The following is a 25,214-nucleotide window of genomic DNA, read 5'->3' as shown; positions in this document are numbered from 1 at the left end:
TTGTTTAGAGCTGCACATCAGTCTCAAAGTGGGGAGCAGCTTCTGTGACAAGAGTCTGGTGCCTTTACATCTTCCCATCATGGGATTCTCCATCTGATCCCAAAACCTCCCTCTGCTCCTTTCAGGGAAAGCAGTGGCTGATGTTTCAATGCCAGAACAGCCCCTGAGACTCTACCTTTTCCTGGTTAACAACTGAATGTAAATGCCTGGTGTCCTTTACTCTGAGGTTGTGCCAGAACCATTCATCCTTCCCTCATTTGAGCAGACATAAAAGATGAGATAGAGAGTCCTGGGCAGTTGCAAGCATCACAGAGCCATGTGATATTCCACCATCCATTTCATCTTCCCCTTCAGACTAGACTAGTAAAGAAGATCTAATAGTCTACTGCAGTTAGAAGAGCTGCCAGCATTTTGCACTGCACTGTTTAATGCCAGCAAAGGGCTCCATCATGTTTTCTAACGTGACATGACAGATTAAAAAAGGCTCAGCAGTGGAAAGATAGGATTTTTGCCTCTGACAACCATCATATATGATACATTTTTGGGAGGTACTTTTATTTCCCGTTGTCTTGACTAATTCTTCTCTTCAGGTCTTTATTCTGTCTTATTTCTCATTGTAGTTCAGTAGTGCTAGTAGCCCCCCACCACCTCACCTTGGTTTGAGGTACTGTGCCGCACTTGGCCTCAGTCTGAAGGGTTTTGGAGCAGGTATCAAGACAGAGATAGGGAGATGCAAGGCATCACTGGAGGAATACCAGGCATGACAGCTCACTTGTCTCAGCATCCTCCCTGATTGTTGCACACTTGACTGCCTCAGATTTGATTCTCCCACCTGCCCATCACTGTACCTTGCCTTTCTCTCAGTTCTGTGCACTTGTCACTAGACATGTCATGTTTTAACAATTAGGGCACATGTTAAAATCTTCCAGAGAGCAGTGCTGCCTCACTATTCAGCATAAAAGGATATCTGAAAGGATGAACTTGACCTGGCATTACTAAATATTCAATGCCATCCTTATTGTCTTTAATATTTCTTTGATTGATCATGGCAACTGGGAGAAGTGCTCAAAGACAAGAAGGAAAGCAAATGTCACCCTTTTATTCAAGGGGGAGTCAGGGAATTATAGGCCAGTTGACCTCACCTTCATCACTGGGAGGGTGCTGGAGCAGCTAATCCTGGAAACCATATTCAGGCACGTAAAGGACGAAAAAAGTCATCAGTAGTCAACATGGATTTACAAGGGGAAGTCATGCTTGATCAATGTGATGAACTTGTACAGTGAAGTTACTGACCTGGTAGACAACCAGGGAGTAGTAGATAATGTCTGTGTAGATTTCAGTAAGGCTTTCAACACTGTCTCCCATAAGATTCCTCAGGTGCCCAAGAATGGGTGCAGCCATTCAGACTTTTCAATCCATTTAGCCATCCGGTCCAGAGGCTGATGTTCAGTGGCACCCCAAGTCTAGTTGGACTCCAGTAACTAGCAGTATATCCCAAAGGCTCAGTTCTGGGTCCAGTCCTCTTTAACATCCTTTGTTAATGATCTGGATGACAGACAGAACGTGTCCTCAGCAAACTCGCTGGTGACGCCAAACTGGGAGGTGTGGGTGATGCGCTGCAGGATAGTGCTGCCATCTAGAGGGACCTTGACAAGCTGGAGAAATGGGCTGACAAAAGTCTCATGAATTTCATCAAAGGCAAGTGCTAATTGCTGCACCTAGGAAGGAACAACCCCATGCACCAGTATATGTTGGGAGCTACCCAGCTGGAGAGCAGAAAACGATCCGGCAGTTCTGACAACACGAAGTTGGACATAAGCCAGCAACCTGGTGGGGGGAAAAAAATGGCTAATGGTATTCTGGGCTGCACTGAAAAAGTATTGCCAGCAGACCAAGGGACATGATCTTTCCCTTCTAGTGAGCACTGGTGAGGCCACATCTGGAGTGCTGTGTCTATTTCTGGCTCAGCATCACAGAATATTCTGAGTTGGAAGGGACCTACAAGGATCATCAAGGCTCCTTTGTAGAAAAGAGATACAGGCATATGAGAGTCCAACAAAGGGCCATGAAGATGATGGAGATGAACTGGAGCATCCTCCCTGTGGAGAACAGCTGAGAGAGCTGGGATTGTTGAGCCTAGATAAGAAAAGGCTCAGGGGATCTTATCAATGTGTATAAATACCTGAAGGAAGGGTACAGTGGGGACAGAGCCAGGCTCTCCTCAGTGAGGCCCAGTGACAGGACCAGAGGCAACAGGCATAAACAAAACAAGGAGGTTCCCTCTGAACATCAGGAAACATTATTTCTACTCTGAGGGTGACCAAACACTGCCACAGGTTGGCCACGGGGATTGTGAAGTTTCTCTCTGTGGAGATATTCAAAAAGTGATTTGGACACAGTCCCAGTGCTAGGCAGCCCTGATTGAGCAGAGGGGTTGGATCAGATGGACTTCAGAGATCCCTGCCAAACCATTCTGCAATAGCACAAGGTATCAAGAGAACTCACAATGTCAACGTGTATTAGCAACATCTTTGGCTTTTGAAGTGTACGACATTGTTGGCTGGGGTTTTTTTTGTGTACCTTTGGCCAAATTCTGTCACAGACTTCCCCAAATTCTGATTCCCTTCACTCTCTGCAGTCTAAGATTTCTGTGAATATGTTTCATAAACCTATTCTGCTGCAATGCTTGACTAATTTCTTCTGATTTGGGTTATTGCACAATGGCTGGGCCAGCACAGACAATTTAGCCAGGTCACAAGCTCTGACAAATGCCCATCTAGGACATGTAGACTCTAAGAGTCTCTAGCTTACTTCAGTCCCAAGAGAGTGTGGGGTTAGCCCTTGAGACCAAACTCCTTGTGTTCTGCTCTATGGAAAAAGTTACCAGGACTCAGTTTCTAAACAAGAACATCTCACAGACGTACTGCATTCACATAGAAATCAACTCCAGACACCCAGCTTCCTTCAACAACTCTCAGCCCTGCACTTCCCCATCCCCTCAGTCCACCGCTTACATAGCAAAAAAACCCAAAAAAACAAGCAAACAAAAAAAAAAAAAAAACCACCAAACTGAGTTCTAGTTTCCCTTCCAAGAGTTTTCAGTGTCCCTGCACCCTTGTATAGCACTCTTCTCCTTTTCTATCAGAAGCAGAACCTTAAGATCTGCCTTCAACAGTTTCTGTCTGTGGGTGAATCCAGAGACAAGAATCAACAAATTATTGTTCCTTCTCAGTTTGGGGAATTGGGAGCTTGGTCCTCTCACAAGCATCCCAGACAGCCTACAGTGCTGCTGCCTGGTATCTATACAGCAGCGATGATCTCCACTAATGCATCGTGCAGCAGTGTTCTGATGTCTCTAAAGAAGAAAATAGAGTGGAAGTGTGTATTTAATGCACATTTTGCTGAAAACACTGCTCGGAGGAGTTTGAAAAGCTGACAGAGTGTAGTAGTTGTGAGACATTCTCCCCGCCTCCCATTTCTTAGCAGCTGGTGTTCATTAGCTGAGCAAAGTTGTTATTAGCACTAGATAATCTCCAGTGATGAGAGTAGGCTTACCACCCAATAAACTATAGGGTACAGATGTAAATTCAGTATGCCTGTAAAGCAAAACACAAGTCCCCATGGCTGTGGCCATTGGGGCCAGAAGGAGGGCTGAGAGGGTGTAATCCTTTTACTTCAGCTCAATGTGGATGAATGAGAAATTGCATGTTTTAAACTAATAAAGAAGTTGAGCAGAACTGGGAAGTAGGCACTGTGTTTGTTTGCCCAGGCCATCCTAGCCCGCATGTTTTAGTCCAATCTGCAGCCTCTCATAGCAGTAGGTGCAGTTCCCAGTTTTATGAACACTTTGTGTATCATCAGTAAACACTCAGAAGGGATTTTTGTCAGGGTGCCTGTGATGATTTCCTTTGCTGCCTTTTTCCTGTTCTTGCCATCACTGGAGCTGGATATACAGAAAACAAGCATATGCCACAAAACCAGGGCACTGAATGCCCAGGACCGAGGTATTTCAGTCTTGGCATTTGAGTGTGGCCTGCAGGGAAATCCAGGTTTCTCCTATGGCATGTCAGCAGCCATGAACAAACATACTGTGCTTGTCTTGAGTACAAAGTATTTTAAATATTAATTCTCTTCAGCCTTTCTGCCTGAATGCCAGCTGCATAACTATTCAGTAAGGAGCTCAAAAAATAGTCACTGATGTGAGGCAGTCTTTCTTTCGAGGGCAAACAATTACAAAAAGGTGGATTTTGATAGCACCCTCATTTGAAATATCACAGGGAAGATATCTACAACACTTTCCCAATGAGATGTAAGAAGTGAAATGTCTGAAGTGTAAAGGAGAAATTATTCTTTAGGTCAACAGGGCCAGGAATAGTTTTCTCTCCCATTTTATATAAGGAAGATGTCATTGGGCATTCCCTCCCCCTCCATAGTTTAACATCACCTCTAGTTAGAGAAAAAAATAGTCTAAAGAATACTGGAATCATCCCAGCAGCTAGATTGTGGTAATGAAGCAGGTTTTCACATTGATAAAGTGTCGGGTGGAACAGGGGAATGTGCAGGCAAGAGTACAGGCACCTGACGCTAGTCGGAAAACTGAGAGTGGAGAAACTTCAGTAGGGGGTGAACTGAGCCCTCAAAACTTCAGGGAGAAAGTGTAAAAAGCTGATGTCACACTATGCAGGGGACAAAGAGAAAGGCTGAAGCCTGTTCAACGTAGCACAGAGGGTTTGAATGTCCCTCTGGAAGTCTTTTGCTTCACAAGGGGGGGGTTGTTTATTTTGAAGTTAAGAGTATTTGCCTGGAAATAGGATCTTTGTTACTTTGGAGATTATTGATTCCCGCTGCTAATTCCCTATTTGATGTGATAAGCCTCTTTTATAGCATTCCATTTGTTTTGCTGTGGAAATACGTACAAAGCAACAACAGAAAAAAGCTTATCGCTTTTTGGTCCAAATTTAGCTTCCAGGTAATTATGTGCATCTCAGTAACTGCAAGGGGAGAAAAGGCAGATGGGACAAGAATTCTCCTGAGTAAAAAATATTTTGTCATGCTTTTAGGCCACTAGATTTGAACCAAAAGGCAATGATATAACTGTGACATAATCATACCTAATATCTTGTCAAAATAATAAATATGTAGTTTTCTAAGTCATGGAGTTTTTTAATTTTAACCAGGTAAATAATTTCTTCTGGTTTTGTTTTTAAAGCTAGACATCTTTGCTATTTTCTTTCTCTGGTGCAGCATGTTTTCATTGATGTTCCATGAGATGCTAGGATTTAAAAAAATTTGTTTCTGACCTCTGTTAATGCACAGAGGCAGAAGTAGGCTCTGGCAGTGAAGGTGTTAAATGCACACCAGCTGGGAATTTGTACAATGGGCAGATTTCTGGATAGGGTGGTGAAACATGACATTCTCTAGAAAGATAAGAAATTAATGTGCAGTTGGTGAGGCAGATACAAAAGAATCGATGTTGTAAAACATATGCAAAGGCCGGGTCTGACCAGCAGGTATCGCATCAAATGGTGAGGAATGACCAAGGCACCTGCACTGGAATTTGCAACACAGGTGCTGGGGAGAATTCTTGTAATCCACCCGAGTAGATTTGTGCTTGGAATCACTGTAGCAGTTACTGGAAAGAAAGTTGTGTCTACTGGACTTGGCCGAATAAGGGATTTTTTGCGTTTGGTACTCAAATGGAACAAAATAATTAACAAGTGGAGTAGGGAAAACTGACTAAAAATAGCAAGTACAGGCATCATTAATTTTTTTATTACACACTGAAAACTAGCATTTCAGGTCAGAATTAAATATTGTCCAGTGCATTTTTAATGCTATTTACACTTCATTTTTTTAAGAAAAGTATGTCTAGTGAGTTGGTTTTTTTCAGCTGAAACTACTCACTAAGTTTGACCTCACCTTGCAGATAGTTTCTGACCTTCTAGAACTCAATCTTCCAGCAATTTTAGTGTTTGTCACAAACATTTCAGCCAGTCCTAATTCTTAATCTTCAAGTAAAAATTTTAGGCACAACCCTTCTGTAAAAAGTTACTGCTATTTATCACCTCCCTTTCATGAAGTCTAGGGATCTAAAACCCTACAATCTGGGGATATGAAATCCCTCTGTCACAAAATAGTTAGTCACTCTTAAAGCTCTCAAATTTGTTCCCTTCCAGGAATTTCCACTTCAGTAACAAGACGAAGTATGGGCACCGTGCTATTTCCTATGCATCTTTTCTACTAGAAACTGAATTACCATAGTTTTGAATTGCTAACACTGCCAACTTCTGTTATGAAAGGTTTTATTTGGAGTTCCTATATTGTGGCTATTCCAAGTCACTGGGTATTTTAGCTTTTGATTCATTTAGCAGAAAGTGTGTAAGTTGGGTTTTTTTGGACATTACCAGTGTAAAGTGCCTATTTGGAGATGAATTTTATTTCTGCACTATTGTTCGTTTGCCTTTCATGCTGGCACTGGTAAAATGGTCTACAACAAACTAATATGGTCAGGGAGTTTGTGATACAGGCTGAGAGACCTGGGGTTGTTCAGCCTGGAGAAGAGAAGGCTCCAGGGAGACCTTGGAGCAGCCTTACAGTGCCTAAAGTGAGTTCTGCAGGAGAGCTGGAGAGGGACATTTTACGAGGGCACGTAGGGATAGGACAAGGGCTGTACACTGGAAGACAGTGGGTTTGGATTAAATATTAGTAAGAAATTCTTTACTGTGAGGGTAATGAGACACTGGAACAGGTTGCCCAGAGAAGCTGGGGTTGTCTCATCCCTGAAAGTGTTCAAGGCCTGGTTGGATAGGGCTTTGAGCAACCTGGTCTAGCCCTGCCATGGAGCCCTGGGAGAGGGGCCCTGAGGGCACAGACACGGGGTTTCCCTGCCCCTGCTCAGCCTCGTTCCCATTGGTTGGTTTGTGTTCCCTGCGCGGGGCAGAAGGACCCTTGGTCCGGTGACTGGAACAGTTCCTGGGCAGAGCCCCGGCCATGCGGCTGGAGAAATAAACATCTCTGAAACAGCTAGCAAGAATCTGTCCATAGATATTTCTTTTCCACGGGACTCCTGGTTTGATATATGCGTGTTACAGTAATCCCCGCTGTAACAGTCTAGTGGAAGGTGTTCCTGCGCATGACAGGGAGGTTGGAACTAGATAATCATTAAGGTCCTTTCCAACCCATTTTATGGTAATTCCTCTCTCTGTTCTTTGAGTGGTCTGTAGGTGCTGCAGTAACAGAGGAGATTTAATCAAGTTGGCCATGCATATGTTGAGATTGACATCAGCAAGCTGGTGAAGCTCCCCACCCAGATTTCCTTCCTTAAAATGAACAGCTTTTTACGTTTTGGATTGAGATTTTCCATGATGGTCACAGATTACTTGGACTGCCAAGCAAAGTTGGTTTATTTGTTTACATGTTTAAAATGTCCGTGGCTTGATATTTTAGGGTTACAGTTGTATTAGTGTGTATGTGAATAAGAAGATAAGGTGATGCTGCTGCTTTTTTTGTTAAACATACTGCATGTTGGCAGTGCTAGAGGTGTAACATACCTGCTGATGTACGGGTCAGGTATGCGCAGTCACTGTGGTCTGTAGATAAACACCATGCAGCCACTGTGGTCCACAGAGATCTACAACAGGGTTTGATCTTCAACTAAATGTAGGGAAGATGGTTCCTCCATGATGTGTTTCAGCCCTCAACCTTTCCTCAGAGCCAGCAGCTGCTCCTCAGGATACGTTGCATTTAAGTTTGTGACAGCAGATTTCTCAGAAGGGGATCCTTAGAAGAGAGTGTTGCTGGGAAAGATCACTGGGGCTTTAGGTGAGGAGCTTTGCGGAGTGGGGCTGTACTTCCATTGTCATCCCTCAGCCTACCTCCATGTTTTCTTCCCTGGTCCCACAGAACTTCTTCCCACCTAAAGCATTGGTTTTTGTCGCCATCCCAAGGCCATGCCACATACATAGAGGAATAACTGCTTTATTCCTATATGAAATACGTTCCAACATCCAAGCTTCCCTGAGCATTGAGAGCCAGGGTGGGGAAAATTCCAACAGAGAAGGGGGTTCTGCTCTTCTGGCTCATACTTGGAGATGCCTCTGCTTTTGAGAGTATAACTTTTATGGGAAGAAGCACATGTGTGCTGGAAACTAGAGAGACCCCAGATTTGTTTAATCCAAGTTGCTAAAAATACCGGGGTGGTGTCACAATTCCAGTCACAGCTGGCTTGGCTGGGTGATAGAGAGCTGAAGGAGTCTGGGCCCCCAACTCAGGTCTGTTGTTTGGCAGGGTGGTCCATAGGATACTCCATGAAACCCTTCAGCAGCAGGAGACTGGGAACACCTTTGCAAATATAGTGCTGGTGATCTGGTCTCCTACAGATCTTCCAAATACAAGGTTGCACCTCAAAACTGAGTAAGTGCAGAAGCTGGTAGGAGAAGCTGTCAAAAACCAGTGTTTGGAGGAAAACAGTTTAACCAGAAAAAAAATAACTTGCTCTGAGGTGTAAGGCAACTAAAGCTTAAGGCCTAAGGTTCAGGTTCTAGATCTTTACTTCAAAAACGTATCTTTAAAGACTCATTGCTGTAAGTATGTTTGTTCTCAGAGACAAAACAACATTACTGTAGAGAGAAGAGATTTTAAAAGAAACCATTCAATAATGTCTATAGACAGCAAGCATATCTGTTCAGCTCAGATTGATTATTTTTGGTGCCATTTTACTCAAGCCATTCATAGATTGACCTTGAGCTGTGAATTATGATCTCTGTAGCTTAGTAAAATCAGCTTTTAATTCAATATTATTACATTTGGTGAAGCAAGTGTCTTCTCACAATGCTGTAGAGACAACAGAAGGACAATAGCTAACATTTTAGAACATTTTTTTCTCCATTACAATGGGTCCTAACATCCATCTGTTTTTTCTGGCATGCTTTAGATTTTTCAACCAGCATTTAGTACATTTCTCCCTCCGGATTTCTAGTACTCAAAAATATCCCACTTTTATTGTTCCAAAAATACATTCTTGAATTAGATACATAGTAAATTCCCTCTTCTAAAAAGGATTGTTCTTTGTTTGTCTACTGCAGTTGTTGGATATTTTGTTCTTGGGACTAGGGATAAGAGATTTGAGAAATAATGCTGCAAAGCCTATGTGGTATAATGATCTTAATTCAGCCATGTCTCTTTTTTTAAAATCATTTAAACTTACATGATCATATTTTATGTGAACAGCCAGCATTTGGCTGAGAGCTTTGACGTTAATGGAACAGCACAGTAATGAAACAGAGGAGGCTCCATTTTAGAGCTTGAGGTGTGAGGCACGATCTTGCAATGTTCCACAAACCAGTAGGCATTTAGCAGTTAGTATTATTGAATAGGGGGCCAAAATTTGAATTTGTGTGTCTGTCACTGCTTGGCTTTATCTTTGGAAAAGAAATGAAGTGATTCCTTGGGAAAATGGAGGTGTCTGCATTGTGATAGTGGTCTAATGGAAGACTGATGACTTGGGTATGTCATTATTCACACTGTTTCTAGTCAGAGTTATAGAGCTATCTAGTCATTGCTTTATTTCTTTTAACAAAATACAGACATCATGGCCCAAGATAGTTCTGCTTTATTTGGGTATTTTAAAGAAATTTTTTCCGTATATGATGAACAAGATTTTAACCTTATGCAAACTTAATGAATTGTCAAAATCTGCATTTTGAATATGATTCTCTTTTCCCAGGAGACCTACTCTGGGCAGACAGTTCTTTCTTGGGAAGCTTGTAACTTTCCAAAGAATAAATCAAAATCATAATAATTCAATCCCTCAGTGAACTGAAACAGAAAAAACAACATCATTTGAGCCATGACTCAAGAATAGATTCACATGATCTAAATAATGGGAAAACAAATTGGTCACTTTTAGGAGTTTTAAACAAAGGGCCAGCTTGGTTATATTTTTCACTATGCACAGATGCTTGAGCAAGCAGAAAATTTGCTGATTAGTTTTCCCAAAAATCCTCACTGCAATCGAGACTAATCGGAGCTTTAAAGTCTATATTGAAGCTGTTTCTCAACACAAAATCAAGTCTGGGATAAGGATAATTTTGGGGGTTAGTAAATGACTGCTTAGAGCCTGAATTAAAGTCTGAATAATTTTAGTTGTAAATCTGATTTTCCTGTAGAGCCCAGCTGGAACCACAACTGCAGATGTGTTATGGGAACTGTAATTTGGTTGGCTCACATTCCAGACTGTTCTGTATTTCTTGCAGTGCACTAATGCTGAGCAAAAGCATTGCCTCTCTCCTCCAGGCATATGGGACTGTTGCAGCTATCCTGAATCAAATGGTCCAGTCCAGGGAACATGTTGGGATACCAGTAAGGCACCATCAGAAAGTACTTTTATCTTCAACTGACACTTAGCAATTTTTTAGATTTTCACCCAAAGCAAACACCTCCTACCAAAATTGTCTAACTAGTTCTCTGCTACACTCTGTCACAGTGATGCTTCACCCATTTTCCTAGGGATGAACAGGCATCTTGGCTCATGTTGGTCTGCTTTAGTCATTGCCACAGGCTTCTTTATAGCTGCAGAAACACCACCATCTCCCAGAGGCTAAATATTTTAAAACAACAGGGAAGTGCAGAGCAGTCAATACATGATAGCTGAGTCGTGGCAAACACTCCTTATGGTTTTATTGCCCTAATTTCTCAGGAAAAGGAGTTATAAAGCGTATTATCATGACTGATACCAGGAGACTTGTCACACTTACCTGTGAGTGAGTTTAAAGAAAGTGATAATCCTACAGATTAGCCAACATTTTAATGGACTCTAGTACAAGAATTTTATTGGTATAAAACTGTTACACTTGCTTCTTTGGGTAGGGATTTTCTATTTAATATGCTTTCAGTTTGTTCACTCATTGATAAAACTGTATTTAATCCCATTTTATAAATCCTCTTTAGGAGAATGACAGTCCTCTGTAGACTCTACAGGCTGGCTGGCAATATCTGGGCTGACACTTCAGAGAAAGTGGACCTCCAGGCTTACAATGATTTTTTTGCTCGTTGTGATGTAAGGAAAGGAGGTAGTTCATTCCTGCCCTCTGCTAACAGTTAACTGGTAGAAGCAAATACAAGATTTTCTTCTACTCCCTTTTTCTCTGAATTTTCTGTATGTGTCATGGGAGTGCAAAGGGCCCCTGATAGCCTTTACTTCATCAATTCTGCTTTGCTATCAGCATTATTATTATTGGGAAAGGCAAGGTAAATTAAGACTCTCTACTCCCATTGAGTTTTCCTCGTGTGGAATTATTTTGTTGATGTAAATCAGCACAGTTCTACTGGCTTCAGTCACACTCACTTATGTCAGCTAAAGAACAATGTGAAAAGTAGTTCTTTGTAGCAGCTGATTTCTCACATGTCCAGCACAGATTTACTGCTCTGTTAGAGCACTGTCTAGGGTAGTATGAGCCCAGTCGCAGCTGATTAAAGATATTTTCACGTACAGAACAATTTCAGGAGTTGCTCCAGAGGTTATGCCCCACTGTGCTCAGACGTTATTTTACATCAGGGTGACTTAAGTCATGAGGAGCAGCTGTGTGAGCATGACTTGGCTCAGAGATGCCTTGGGGATATTCTGGACATCTCACCATACTGCTGTGGGCCCTGCCACATCCACCAGTCCTGCTGATGGGTCACACACACCAGATGTCACCATTTAAGCACTAGAGAGCTGCTAGGTTCTGCCTTTCATGTCTGCAAACACTCACAGTTAATAAGCCTGGCAAGTGTGTGGGGAATCATTTTCCGGCAAGCCGTGTATTATATCCAGCCATTATACTTGCGTATGACCCCACGCTAGGCTCTTAAATTTTCCTGTCCTCTGGACAGAGGCAAAGATTAATTCCTGGTACACAGAAAACACATATCCCACATCATCCTGTTCACATAATGGCGTGAACCAGCTTTTTCTTAAAACTCATCCACAGCAAAACAAGAGATCAAGGAGTGAAAATCCATGAGTCCTGGTAGGGGACAGCCTAGGCAGCCAGGAGCATCTTTATTCAAAGGTGCTGCCAGACAAAGGGCTGCAAAAATCTGAGCCGAGGCCCCACAATGGGTTGGCTGCTGTCCTGAGAACCCTCAGGGAATGGCCACACTGCAGAGCAGGCTAAGCATCACTGTGTACTTCATTTAAGTGTTTTGTCGTGCTCAAGGAGATGTTTTCCCTTGTATTGCATCTGCAGAACACTGACACATGGAGCAGAAACTTTTCATTCTGAGTTCTTGGTTTGCTGGGGAAGCTCCAAACAGTAGCATCCACCAGCAAAAATGCTGCCTTTCTTTCCTGTTGCTCCCTGAAGAGATTACACCCGCACCAGCCAATATTTTAGATCTACAGCAATTGATTTTGCATGATTGTCCCTTCTGGCCCCAAACTCCTACTCATCTGCCATAATGTGACCGGTCCAGCCCAGAGCAAATTCAAAAGAACAAGCAAACAAACAAAAAAAACCTCCCAACAAAATAAGCCCTACTGTACACTGTCCTCATGAAGAACTGCTCAGCTCTTATTGTCTAGCACAAGGAGTGTGATGCATTTGATCATGCAGGCAATTAATTCAGAAAACTGGTTTGCTATTGGGTTTATCTTTGTAAATGTGAGCAAACTTTTTATTTTTCACTAACAATCTCATTTGGATATGATTTTTTTCAGTGAAATCCTAGCAAGGCTTTCCTTACATCACCATAAATCTTAGGAAGGTTTCCTTTGTAGTAAAACCTTTGTCACAGTGTATTTGCAAAACTGTTGTAATCAATATTGCAAAAACATATGGAGTGTAAACCAAGCAATACACTGTAAAGCACAAATTACAAAAAACTTTCCTGTCCTCTTGAATGCCTGAAGCATATTGCAGAACTGTACGGATGGCACAGTGAAGGTCAGGCATGTTCACACGAGGGATTTTAAACACAGAAAGTGTTGTTAGAGGTGGTTACTTGTTAAGGTCTGTCTCGCCTCTTCCTTGTTTAGACACCTGCACTCAGTTTCATGAAACATCTGGAGTTACCCTTCTGATCAACAGCAGCAGCACACATCCCACTCCATCCTTACAGTGTGCACAAGCAGATCCATTCTTTGCCATGGCACCAGGTTCCTTCCTCACCTCCATTTTCTCCCATTTATTCTGATTGTGCTGCTAATGAGACACCTTTTTGCTGACCTGTGGCCTCCTGACTGCCTCATGCAGCCCCTGTGATATTAAATTAAATAAGGCACAGCAGCAAGCCAGCAATCAAACCACTGAAATCAACCTCTGCAAGCTAGGTGGGCTTCATTAACAACTTTTTATTCTCGGCAGCACAGGAAGGAAGGCAGAAGAGGGGAGCTATCACCACTGGTGTTTGCCAATGTCAGAGCTGTATGCTGGAGATGGTGTACTGAAATTTAGTGTGAAAGAAAAAAAACATGTCTTTACAGCCATAGTAATAAAGCAAGAGCTGCTTGTGTTTCTTGATTTACATTATCTGTAACTAGTATCAAGATTTTGAAAGAGTAACAGAGATGTTAACAGCTGTTCAACATCTGGCAAACCTAGAAATTAGGAGGCAAGAAAACAGAGCTAAAATGGTGCTGTTCTGAGGAGCTGGTGGAGGTGGTTGTAAAGCCCTGATAGTTTGGGGGCAGAAGTCACTGTAACAGCATGAGAAGAAATTAAATTAAATGAGCAAGAGGCCATGAAAAGAGATAATTGTGAGAACTTGGAAGGGAAGGGCTGTGGAAGGGGCTGGGTTTGTTTGAAGAGCTCATCAAGGAGGGACTTACAATGAAGGAGCAAGAGCAGGTTCAGTCAGTCCCAAAGGATGATGGTAATGGGAATGTAACAGCAGTTCATGGAGATGAAAGCAGATGGGGGTATTGGAGGCCAGAAACCTCCACGGCTTCTATTCATGACCTTCTTCGTCCTCCAGCATTGCTTTACTACTTGCACTGTAAGGACTAATTAAGATTTTGTTCCACTACAAGGATACCTTAGCTTTTCCTACTGCCTAAATCACATTATTAAAAATTCTTGGGATTGTAAAACTCCAGAAGTGATTGATAATCCGTGAATGAATCTATCCAAAGTGTCATGGCTTTTTCTGCTGTGCATCACTTAAAAATGGTGGTCACTATTTAGGCAGGAGCACTCTGCAGACTGAAAAAGGTGGATAATGGGCTCTACAAAGTAATCTGGCTCTTGATGGGGAACATGGTTGGCTTTTGCCAGGGGCCTTACCAGACACTGCGGGGAAGAATCCCATGGTCTATAGGTCCTGAGCAGCACAGGAGTAGAGGGTGCATATAATAACAAGGGCGTACTTGGAGGAAATCTCTGTCCTCTTGTGTGGAAGCAATGACTCGGTAACATAGGGTTAAAAGCTTAGTTTAAATGCACGTACTTCATGGTAGGTACCTCACTAAACACATGGAAGACTTGATCCTTGTTGCAAATCACTTCTGTAGGAAGATAAAACTTCTGCCTTCTGTTAGAAACGTCCTAGCGTGAACTGTTCTGACAGAACAGTTATCTGAGTCCTTCAATCCCTGTTTTCTTGGAAAGGGGAGGACCTTTTGTGGAGCTTTTTCTTCTTTCTCCTTTTACTGTGATGTTTGTTTCTGTAGAAGCCATCCACATGCTGGATGGCTGGAGTTTTTCCTGAACATCCCTTTGATCCATCCTCTTGAAAAGCATCATGGCATGAGGGATTGAAAACATTTATAACACAATTCCTGCAGACACACATGGTGGGGATGAGAGTGCCAACTTTTTCTTTTTCGTTCTCATGTGCTGCTACAAATGAAGTAGTTTTAATTGCTTTGTAGTCTAAGGCAAAGTCTCCTATTAGCAACAGCTAGAAGTTTAAAGATGGTAATAGCAAGCACTTGAGTAGCACTTTCCGTCTTCAAAGTACATTGCAGTCATTCTTTACTTCTGAATTAAGGATCAGTTTCTGTCCCTTTTAACAATTTTATAATGAGATAAATGTTTAATCTGCCATGAGAAAGGGACAAAGTTCCTGACTCCAAATTCTACACTGAAATAGGGCTGTGTTTTGCTTTCATGGTGTAAAGTGCCCCCAAAGGACATATGGCTGGTATCACCTCTGCTGGTGGAAGTCTTCAGACTCTAAAATCAGGTGCCTGTAAAGCTTCTGCCTTCAAAGAGCTGGTGTAGGAGGTGGGCTCCTACCTTCTGCTTTTTCTTCATTCAGCCCTGTGCTCTGCACACAGTGTGAGGGGCAGGGGTCTTGAACTGGCACACAAATGAACTTCTGGCTCTGGAGAAGGCTGGGGATGAGTATGCAGCAGCAGCTGAGCCCCTGTGTGCTGAGGAGCCACTGTCAGACATCTCTCATACAGCCTTGCAGAGCGAGCTCCATTTCAGGGAGCTGCTGTGCCCAGGGTCAGGGAACCATTCATTGTGGAAGATGAAGCCATGCAGCATTCTTATCATTTCTTATCAGTGCCCAGTAACGTGCAGGGAAACTGGTCCAGCTGGCAGAGACTGGGGCCCTCAAGTTGGAAATGTCTCAGAATGACCAAGTCTGAAGGAAGGAAAGGCTCTGTCCTGTCATTGGTATCATTGACAAAACTCCCATTGACTCGGATAAGAGTTTGAGGATGCCCAACAGTGCTGACTTCTGATGTCATCTCTCTGGTTTGCTTTGTTTTGCAAAGACCCTTCTGTGCTTGCTTTGTATTCTGAATATTCAGGTCATTCCTATGTACAGAGTCCCCATTTGTAATTAGATTGTGGGGTTTGTGACCCTGTTATGTACAGGTTGACTAGCAAGTCACACTGATCCTTCAATATAGGATTTAATAAAAGCCACAAGAGAAGGAGGAGGGAAGTGAGTGTGGTGAGGAGGAGGAGGGCTGCTATTGTTCTGCCCTCAGTGCTGCCAAACAGTCCCTTGTTTTTTCTGTGGACTGTGCCTGCATGTTCAAACTGTGTGAACAAACGGGGCACAGTCAGGAGGCTGGCAAGAGGGCAGCGAGAGGGTTAGCTGGATCCTAGCTAGAAATACTTGTGCAAGTCAGGAAGCAGGCATGGAAGGAAGGAAATTAAGTGGAGACATCTGTGTGGCTTAGCTTTCAGCAGCTCTGCCTGGGGTAGGGGTGGGAGAGTCATGCCTAAGATGACATAACGTATTTTGTCTTTCGTGGGTTGGAAACAGAGGAAACTGCGAAAGCGAAGCATGGTGTGTGTCACGCATGGTCTGGGCATTCCAAGTACATAATGGAGCAGTGTCAGTGCTTTCTGTTCTGCCTTTCACACCCCAAAGTAACTCTTCAAGACAGAGAACTGAGGAGAATATGATATGGTCCAAAAACTGATCTTGGACTTTTTTCGCAGACGACTGAGCCAGAGGCCAACTGCTGAAGAATTGGAGCAGAGGAACATACTGAAACGTAAGTCCTGATTCTGCTGACATTTAAACTGAAGCCAGATAATTTGGGTTAGCTTTCACATACATTTGGTGGTTTTTATTAATATCAACTATTCTGTGTAAGCATCACTAATAATAATATAAAATAATAAAGGGCATCATAAGTGCAAATAAGAGTGGAAGTCTGCAACAACATCTAGATCTGCAGAAACAGTTCTTTAAAATCAGAGTCAGTAAATTTACAAGAATAAACAACCTATGGAGAAAAAAACCCAGATGCTGAATGACATTCCAAACAGGGGGTCAATCATCCTGAAAAGCCTCCTTTATGCAGCACTTACACAGATGAGCATCCCATTTTAAGTTAGTGAAGACGTTAGGGCATAGCTTGATTAGCTTTCCTAAAAATCTTCACAGCAATCTACACTAGCTGGAGCCTTTATTCAATTTAAAAAAGAATCCAGTGTGACTCAGGGTTATTTCCCTGAAATGTTCCCCTGAAACTCTTCCTTTAAATCAGCCAAGAATTTGCTGGTAGATTCTCAGCATGTGATATTTTAAAGGGACAAAATACTATTTAGAAGTCCTGAACTAAGTTAAGTTAGCAGATACATTGCCACTGACTTCAAGGGAAGCTGGACTGAGTCCAGCTTTCATAACCTCATGAATGAGCAGGAAGAAAATGGCAGTTTCTCTACTAGCATGGAGGTGGTTTGAATATTAAAAAAAAAAAAAAAAAGCTGTTTATCTAATTGTTGCTGCTACTTTGGAAACAGAAAACAAAAGAAACAAGTTGTTCCCCTTTTAAGTTAGTAAATACATGTTTCCAGGACAATTTTCAAAAACTACTACAGAAAAAGGTATTCCTAAATGGTACCTTACACATAATGTCTCCTTAGGTAGGTCCATAATTCACCTTCTCTTGTTCAAATAACTGCATTGTATAGAATCATAAAAACGTGGTAGCAGAAGATTAATTCTCAAAAAAATCAGCAGAATTCATTTATTAAATACTTCAAAATCAAATTCTTAGCAAATTAATGAAAGTGTTAATGCCCAGCAGGGTCTTTTCATCTGTTTTTGTTATTACATGTGGCAGGCAAAGAGAGAGGGAGAGAGACACCACTGTCAATGCAAAGAGGAGAAAAGACTGGACAGCAGAGCAGCATGGGCAAGCTTGAGGCTGCCCGAAAAGCCATTTGTTGGGGACCAGCCCTCTCTTAATAACTGTGCTCCTACTGTCTACTCCTAACTCTGGTGACTGCCTGCTGGAGGAAGTCTGGGGCAGAACCTGGGGAAATATTTGGCACATCCAGATGTGATTGTCTCACAGGGGTGTAGCAGAACAGCTGGAGAAGGGGGACCTGCGACGTGACTGATGCCAGGCTCAGGCACAGAGGGACAGAGGCCAGTTCTCTGGCAGCTCATGTTGTCATCTGGGACCTATGAGCAAACACATGTCAGGCACCACCTGGCACTGGTGCGTGACCAGCAAACACTGCCCTGGCACTGGGGAAGTGGGGTCTTGGGCACCTGCTCTGCCAGCAGCGTTTGGACCAGCATCAGCAGAGAGCAGCATCTCCAAAGCTGGGTGCCTTGCAGACATTCCTAAAGGTCAGGTTGCCAAGCACAGCAGTCACAGAGCACCCTAAAGATGTCTTACATTTCAGAGGAATTAGCCCCTGAGAAACATCGATTTCTTTTTTAATTGAATAAAGGCTCCTAAATGACATGGATGTTTGAAAATACTACCCTGAATCCAGAACCATATTGTATTTCCTAAATGGAATTTTTGTAGCTTGCTTTAGCACAGATCTGCCCCAAAACATGTGTCTTGGTAGACAAACAGCTTCCAATTTCCAAGGCATTCCGACTTTTGGTGAACCACAGCAGGAAAGAAAAAAATTAAAATAGTTACATAATTTAAAAAAGAAAGCATAAACATGCTCTACCCTTAAACAAGTAAATATAAATATTTTCTGGTTTGTACATCACTTTGTCTCCTTCCTCTAGACTTCTGAGAAGGAGAATTATAATAAACATAATGGAGCGCCAGGAAAGAGAGACTTAGGAAGTGGTAATAAAAAGAGTGTAAATTCTCTGCATAAGCAATTTGCAGAAGCCCAGTTCGGAGCATGCACACACACACACAGACAAAAGAAAACCTACCAAGCTCTTGAGCAGACTAAACAGGATTTTCTCTTCAGTTAAAGCTGAAATGTCCCCGATGAAAATGTCATGTCTGGTACCATGATGTTCCTATTATATGTGTAACTGTATTACTGCCCATGCTGATGGGACAAAATGAGGCAAAATGTGGTTGGACAGCCAGTCTTCATACATGAATTGAACGCTTCCTAGCTCTGTGCTGCTGCAATAATTATGAGTTATCTTTACAAGGGCAAAGCATTCATTGCCAAGTTCTGCTACTTGCTGATAGTAAGATCACAGCAGCCACAGCAAGGAAACAGAGCAGAGACAACTGGTTCTTGTAGGGTCCTTCACTGAAGTATATTCCATTCACTGACTCAGATTTAGGTCAAAGGCATGTAGTGGGAGGAGTCCAGACCTGCAGGGTTAGTTTGAAGACTAAAGAGCACCTTACAGTTTTTTCTTGCTGTCAAAGCGAATAAGGAAGGATGCCTCAAATCCCCCATCGTGCACCACCCCTGTGCCACTTCACAGGTGGATAAAAGTAGTCCAGTTATCAGCCTGGCACATTCAGGGTTGCATAAATTCCACAGAAAAATGATGGTTAGGTAGGCTCCGAGTGCCTCAAACTATATTGGGGGACATTTCACACTGGTACAGAAGTCAGGCTTGAAAATTACACCTACATCGACCCACTCACCCTGACGCACAGGTTTAGAGAACAGAGAATCTCCACACATAAGATAAAATAAAGCATCAGTTCTGTAGCTTCACAAGATTGGCATGACCTAACTTAAAAGAAATAGCTAAAACAGAGTCACTTTCTAGTTTGGAAGGAGAATATATTCCTATTTTCCAGCTTTTACCTGCCTGAAGTCTTAAGCCTGCCTGGTTGTCTCTGAAGGTGGGTTGGGCTGAGAGTGAGGAGAAGAGAAAAACATCAGATGCCAAGGACAAAAACGAATAGCCATAACTAACTGGGTTTTATACATAACTCCTTGGCTGCTTGCAGTTCTACCCTCACTCTGTGTGGACTCTTTAACTCTCTTTAGTGCTGTGTCTGAAAGCAGGCATTTGCAGGACCAACTCCACCAAATTTGAGACACAAAGGGAAGAAAAAAATTGCTAGAGGGTCATTTGCTAGAAGAGAATCCAGCCCAGTAGGGACAGAAACCATTGAAAGTGGTGGTGTAGATATCCAGTGATCATTTAAAGAGACAGTTGTGACTCCCTGCTGTCTTGTGTTCTTTTTACTCCCCTACTGATTTCCTTCCTTCTGAAAATATAAGCAGGATTTTTGGTAAAATGGCACTTAAAGATCAGGAGTGTAGTGTGAAATGTCATAACATTGACAGGTTTTTTGTCCACTTTGGTGGAGACTTCCCAGTCCTGCTGAAGTCAGTGAGCAGTTGTGATAGCACCACCAGTTCTACTGTCCTGAGCAGCAAGAAACCTGGCTTCCAGCCTGACGCTTTACCGTGCCCTCCTCACCCGCTCAGAGGCTTCTGTGGTCTCTGAACCTTAGGTCTCATTTCTGTGTGGGGAAAGCTCCTGTTTTCTAGTGGGAGTGCTGGCTCATGCTCTCACAGCTGAAGAAGCCATGGCTGGTGGATTGTTACTGCCTCTCTGCAGGAGGCGCTTGCTCCATCTGCAGGATCAATAGAGGGGAAGGTGGGATTCCCCCTTGAGTTTAGTGCAGTCCAAAGTTTAACAATTTAAATCAAGGCACCTGTCCTCAGCTGGTCTTTGAGGTCCATAACCTCCCCTGCAGAGAGTTATTCCTGCCTGAGCTAGTCCTAGCTGAGCAAAAACCGGATCCCAGCAGGAGCACAGAGTACTTACGGGAAAAGCTGATGAGTTGTGTTTGCTCTCACCTGTTATGTGCCAGCATGATTGGAGTAAGGAGCATTTCAGCCATCCACCAAAGCAGTGGAGACGGATCCTAACTGATTGAGAGGCTGAGTACCTGGAAACCTGGGATTTTAGTGACTTTTGGTAAATGTAAAGACAATGCATGACAGCCTGCTCCTAGATTGAAGAGGAGTTAGTGTATTTAAATGTTACTTTGCTCTTGAGGGAGAAGAGTTGAGGCATGCCCTGGTAAGAACTTGTAGCATGTGATCTTTTGACTTAATGTTGAAAGTTTATTGCCCTAGAATGTGCTTTTATGCTCCAGTGTGATACTTTGAGAGCTCATGATGGAAGGACGCACTCTCCTTAACTCTGCTCAGGCCATGGGAAGTTGCACAATTTGCCTGGCACCTCTATTCCAAAGGGCCTTTTCTATATCTCCAAAGAATAGCTGCAAGAAATTATTCTGTAATGGAAAAAAAATGCATGTGTTTCTTTTCCAGCCATTGACCTTGCAGAATCCGACCATATCATAGCTGAGCCCCCCGAGGCCGCCAGGCCTGTGGGCAGGGTGATAACATTTTTTGAAGAGCTGGCTTTCTGCCCAGCCCTTCTAGAAAGTGACACACATGAAGAGGTGCCAACACAGGGAAAGGAAGGAAGCTGTAGATGTTTTATGAAGTGTGTGAAGAAGCGCAGTAGCTACGGATCGAGGATGTTCACCAGCCCCAGAGGGACATACTGTGCATCAGAGAGGTCCTGAAACATTCATATCGTGATGGAAAGGCTTATTTTGTTGCAGACTGTGCATGCTTGATGAGTCCATAGTCTGAGATCCCTGTAAATCTTTTACAGCCCGGAATGAGCAAGAGGAGCAGGAGGAAAAACGAGAGATTAAGAGAAGATTAACACGCAAGGTGAGAAGCAACTTTGATCGTATTATGACACTACTGTAACTTTATCCCTACTGCACAGTTGTTTGTCTTTTTCCTTTTTTTCAGCACCATTTTCAAAAGTAGAGTGTGAAACAAGTCTTAAAAAAAAATCTTTAAAAGAAATCGGCAATGTTGCAGGGTCTAAGTCCACAGAGAGCAAAGGAAACCACTTTTCAGGCTACTGCTGGTAACATTTCAAACAGAACAAAAGACGATCTAGTCTTCATAACTGAAGGAGTTTTGAACAGCGAAGGATAGAGACCAGCATTTACAAGGACCAATGTTCTTGTAAATGTAATGGCTTCTGTAGCCATTACAGAGAGCAAAGTTAAAGCAATGCTGTTTTGAAAATTCCTCCAAAAAAAACCCCTCATAAAACTGGAAGCGAAACGTTTTCTGGAAAGGGGGGGGGGGGGGGGGGGGGTTTGTCAACTGAGGCATTTTAAACTAAATAGAAACAAGCATTTGCAAAAAAGCATATAGTGCAGAAAACAATCTTGTATTGGCAGGGACGGACAAACAAAACAGCATCACTTGATTCAAAAGTCATTTACTCTTAAAACTGAAGAACAGTTATTTTAGATACACACATTCGGTTTTGCAGCTGGCATAAATGTCTGCAGATGCCCAAACATACACCATGAACAATCCATCCTCCTACTGCAGATAAACTTTCTTTCACCACTGATGTATTTCCTATTTCCAGAGGTGAAGAAAGCCCCCTAGAAACTCACATACTTGTGAAGCAGCACCATTCCCTTTCTGTACAGTTTTAGATGGCTTAGTTTTTTTGACCTATGTGATCACAGCTTTCATGGTATCAATAATAACAAGGAAAGGTCTTTAAATATGTGTGGAAAGGTTACATTCGGAGAACTGAATTGCTTTCTTCCGTGGTTAAAAATCTCATGCTTTATTCTCAGTTCATGTAAATAGGTGGAATTCTTGGTCACTGGTAGGGAGATACTGCTATTGTCTGCAGGAACTAGAGAGCCATAATACTGTTTGTAAAACACTTATATTCCTGACCACAATGACTTTGTGGGATGATTTTGCATTCCCTCTTAGCACTGCCTGAAAGAAAAGATCCTAACTGCATTGCAGATGTTTCGTGGGCTTCAGGCTCTGCACAAAGGCTGGAAATACCATTTTACCAGGCTTTCAATTTCCCTGTACACTGAAGGGTAAACACGTGCAGGAATCCAGTGCAGAGCTTGATGCCGTTTGAGGAGTGGCTGTAACAGATACAGAGCGCAGCTCCCCATACCCAGTGTGCTGCCTGAGAAGTGAGGGCTTGCTGACTGAGCCGGTATCGTCGCCACACAGTTCCCATCCTCCACTATCCTCTAGGAAAGGTTCCGAGCACAGGAATTGTTTGTCAAAGGCAGAGGCCACAGCTCAGCTACAGCACCCAGGCTGCCACTGCTTCACATCAGTGTCTGCTCCGTAAAACCTCAGCAGTCTTCTGTGAGATTTCTTGCTTTGTCTTGTTTGCACTTTTAAGCAGGAGCAACAGGGAGAGCAGCAGCAGCAGTCCGAGGCCCTGGCATTTGGCTCTTTAATGTTCATACCCCTCTTCCTGGTCACATACCTTTTAGTCTTTTTCTGGCTTTCCCTCTAGTAAAGATTTTTCTCCCCCACACTTCTGAGGTTGATAGCAACACAGCTTAGCATTGTTTGATTTGGATCATCTGTTTAAACTGTTGTAAATTGTTCTAGTGACACATGTAATTTTAATGAAAGAACTGCAGGGCTGATCTAACAACAGATTTTGTTCTCACCTACCAAACATACCATCATAAAAGCTCAGAAATCACTAGAGAAAAGAAGTGAATAAAGTGTGCAAGTGTTTTAGATAACAACTAGAAATGCCAACCAGCAAGTGAATCCTGCAAAAATAGTTGTTATTCCCCAGCTGTGTCTTTCACGAGCCTGTCCCAGATGTGTCGTCGTGTTTACAGCAGAGTGGCAAGCTCCTTCTGTCGGTTTGTACTGAAGTCTTATTACCAAAGGATTTTAAACCTCAGATCAAGCAGAAGTTTAATTGAGCACAGCAAGTGTGTTGCCCAGCAGCCCTTTCTGTTTGCACTGAGTTTTCAAGCACACACATGCCCGCAGGGTAAATTCAACATAAAGAAACTCTGCCATGTTGCCTCTTTTGTAAACCTGTGTAGTTGAGAATAAGAAGGGAAATGGATTCTGTAGAAGCCACTGATGAGACTTTTGACCTTGCTCTACAGAAACTGCTACTGCCCCCAGTTTTTCTGGTGGCAATATTCCAATTCCAAGGGAAGAACCCACTCCATCCATAAAAAAGCTGTTCTTAAAATTCCTTCAGCACTGACATTTTGTTACAGCTGTTATGATGATAAGTTGTAACACGACATGCTGTAATAAGTAAGATTACCTTGCTAAGTCTAGATGCCTTATTAAAGTCAGCAATAAATATCCAGCTGAATTCATCATCTGGACAGGCAATTTCTAAAAAAAAAAAAAATTATAAAGAAATCAGGTGACCTATAGCGAGCTGCCCCTTTTAGCACTTTCCATCCTCTCAGACTCATCTAGCTCCACATTAATTGGGGTGAGAAATAGCTGCCATTCAAATAACAAAATGGAGGCACATGCTGTTGGCTAAGTTTCTCAGTAGCTCATGTCCCTCCTGCCCGAGGAAGGAGAGGGGAAGCATATTTGCCTGTCACCTGAGATGCCCAACCGGCTCTGTCTTCTCTCTCTCCCTGCCCCTTAGGCCCACTGAGCACCTTTGGACATGTGGACTGGCATCATTTGAGTGGAAGGACATGTAGATTAGGAAGGTTTTTTCTCTGAGCACTGGTCTTGAGCCCCAGCCCATTCAAGGAATATTAATGTGCGGGGCCCTCTGGATGGGTTACATCCACAGGGAGATCTGGGCCCCCAGGAATTACTACCAAGAATGTATCTTCTCTGAACCACAACGAACTTGGCCAAGCACCAAGGCAATTAACACAGGCCTGAATGTCCCCTGGGGACGTCCATTACAGAGAGAGAATTGTAGCCTGGATTAACAGAACACGTACAAATCACTTGCAAAGTGGAATAGAACTCTTCTTTACCTGACTTCTCTTAATTGGCACCATGCTCCCCAATCCCCAGAGCTGTTTACTGCTTCCTATCCCCCCCTGCCAATAGCTTATTTTTCTCGGAGGTCTACCTCCAAAATGAAATCTCTCAGAGCTGTAATACTGACTACGAAACTGAAGAGGTGTGGCTGTTTCTTAAAATGAATGCAATAATCTGAAATCTTTGCTCCTGGTAAATTCCTGCCCTGGTCCAATTTAAATTCTCTGTTCACTGGTGCCTCTCTGGGATAAGTCTCCCTTGCTTGAAGATGTTCAAGCTTTTCTTTAACTGGCCTCCGCTGGCTTGCACCAGCAAAGGCTGTTGAAAATAATGAACTCTTGGGAGAGGTGGGACTCATCAGAGAGAGGTGAGAGAGAGGCAGTGGGGAGGAGAAAGGTCAGAGAAGAAAAAAGGGTTAGTGGCTAATTTGGATAAACTGCATTTATAGTCAGAGGGAAAGGTCTTCAGGGCATTTTCATCACATCCTGCTCCTATGTCTTTGCCACAGAAGGTGGGGAGCAAAGGAGAGAGGGGGTTGTGTGTGCTGCTGGTTAGGGTTTGTAATTTTTCAGCTTGGTTTCTTCCTTAAATAACAACTATAACATTTTAATGAAGTAACAGAGCAGGCAATGATGATGTGCCAAGACAACAGGCTTCCTTGTGACTGAAATGGAGCAAACTCAGCATTTTACATTTGACTAAATCCCAAGACCAGAGTGGCAAGAGTAAGTCCCCCTCCACTTTACCTGATGGTGG

At 42.9% G+C, this 25,214-nt stretch overlaps 1 protein-coding gene across 1 annotated transcript in view; it reads left to right on the top strand.

Moving 5' to 3' along the window:
* Nucleotides 1-25,214, top strand: part of PHACTR1 (phosphatase and actin regulator 1) — a 308,164-nt gene that overhangs the window by 270,277 nt on the left and 12,673 nt on the right. The window contains 2 exon segments of the mRNA XM_039549910.1: nucleotides 16,386-16,441; nucleotides 21,277-21,338. Of these exon segments, the coding sequence (XP_039405844.1) occupies nucleotides 16,386-16,441; nucleotides 21,277-21,338 (118 nt within the window).

The sequence above is a fragment of the Corvus cornix genome, chromosome 2 (assembly GCF_000738735.6).
Source record: "Corvus cornix cornix isolate S_Up_H32 chromosome 2, ASM73873v5, whole genome shotgun sequence".
Lineage (NCBI taxonomy): Eukaryota > Metazoa > Chordata > Aves > Passeriformes > Corvidae > Corvus > Corvus cornix.
The sequence above is the reverse complement of the archived record's forward strand: the minus strand, read 5'-3'. Positions and strand labels throughout refer to the sequence as shown.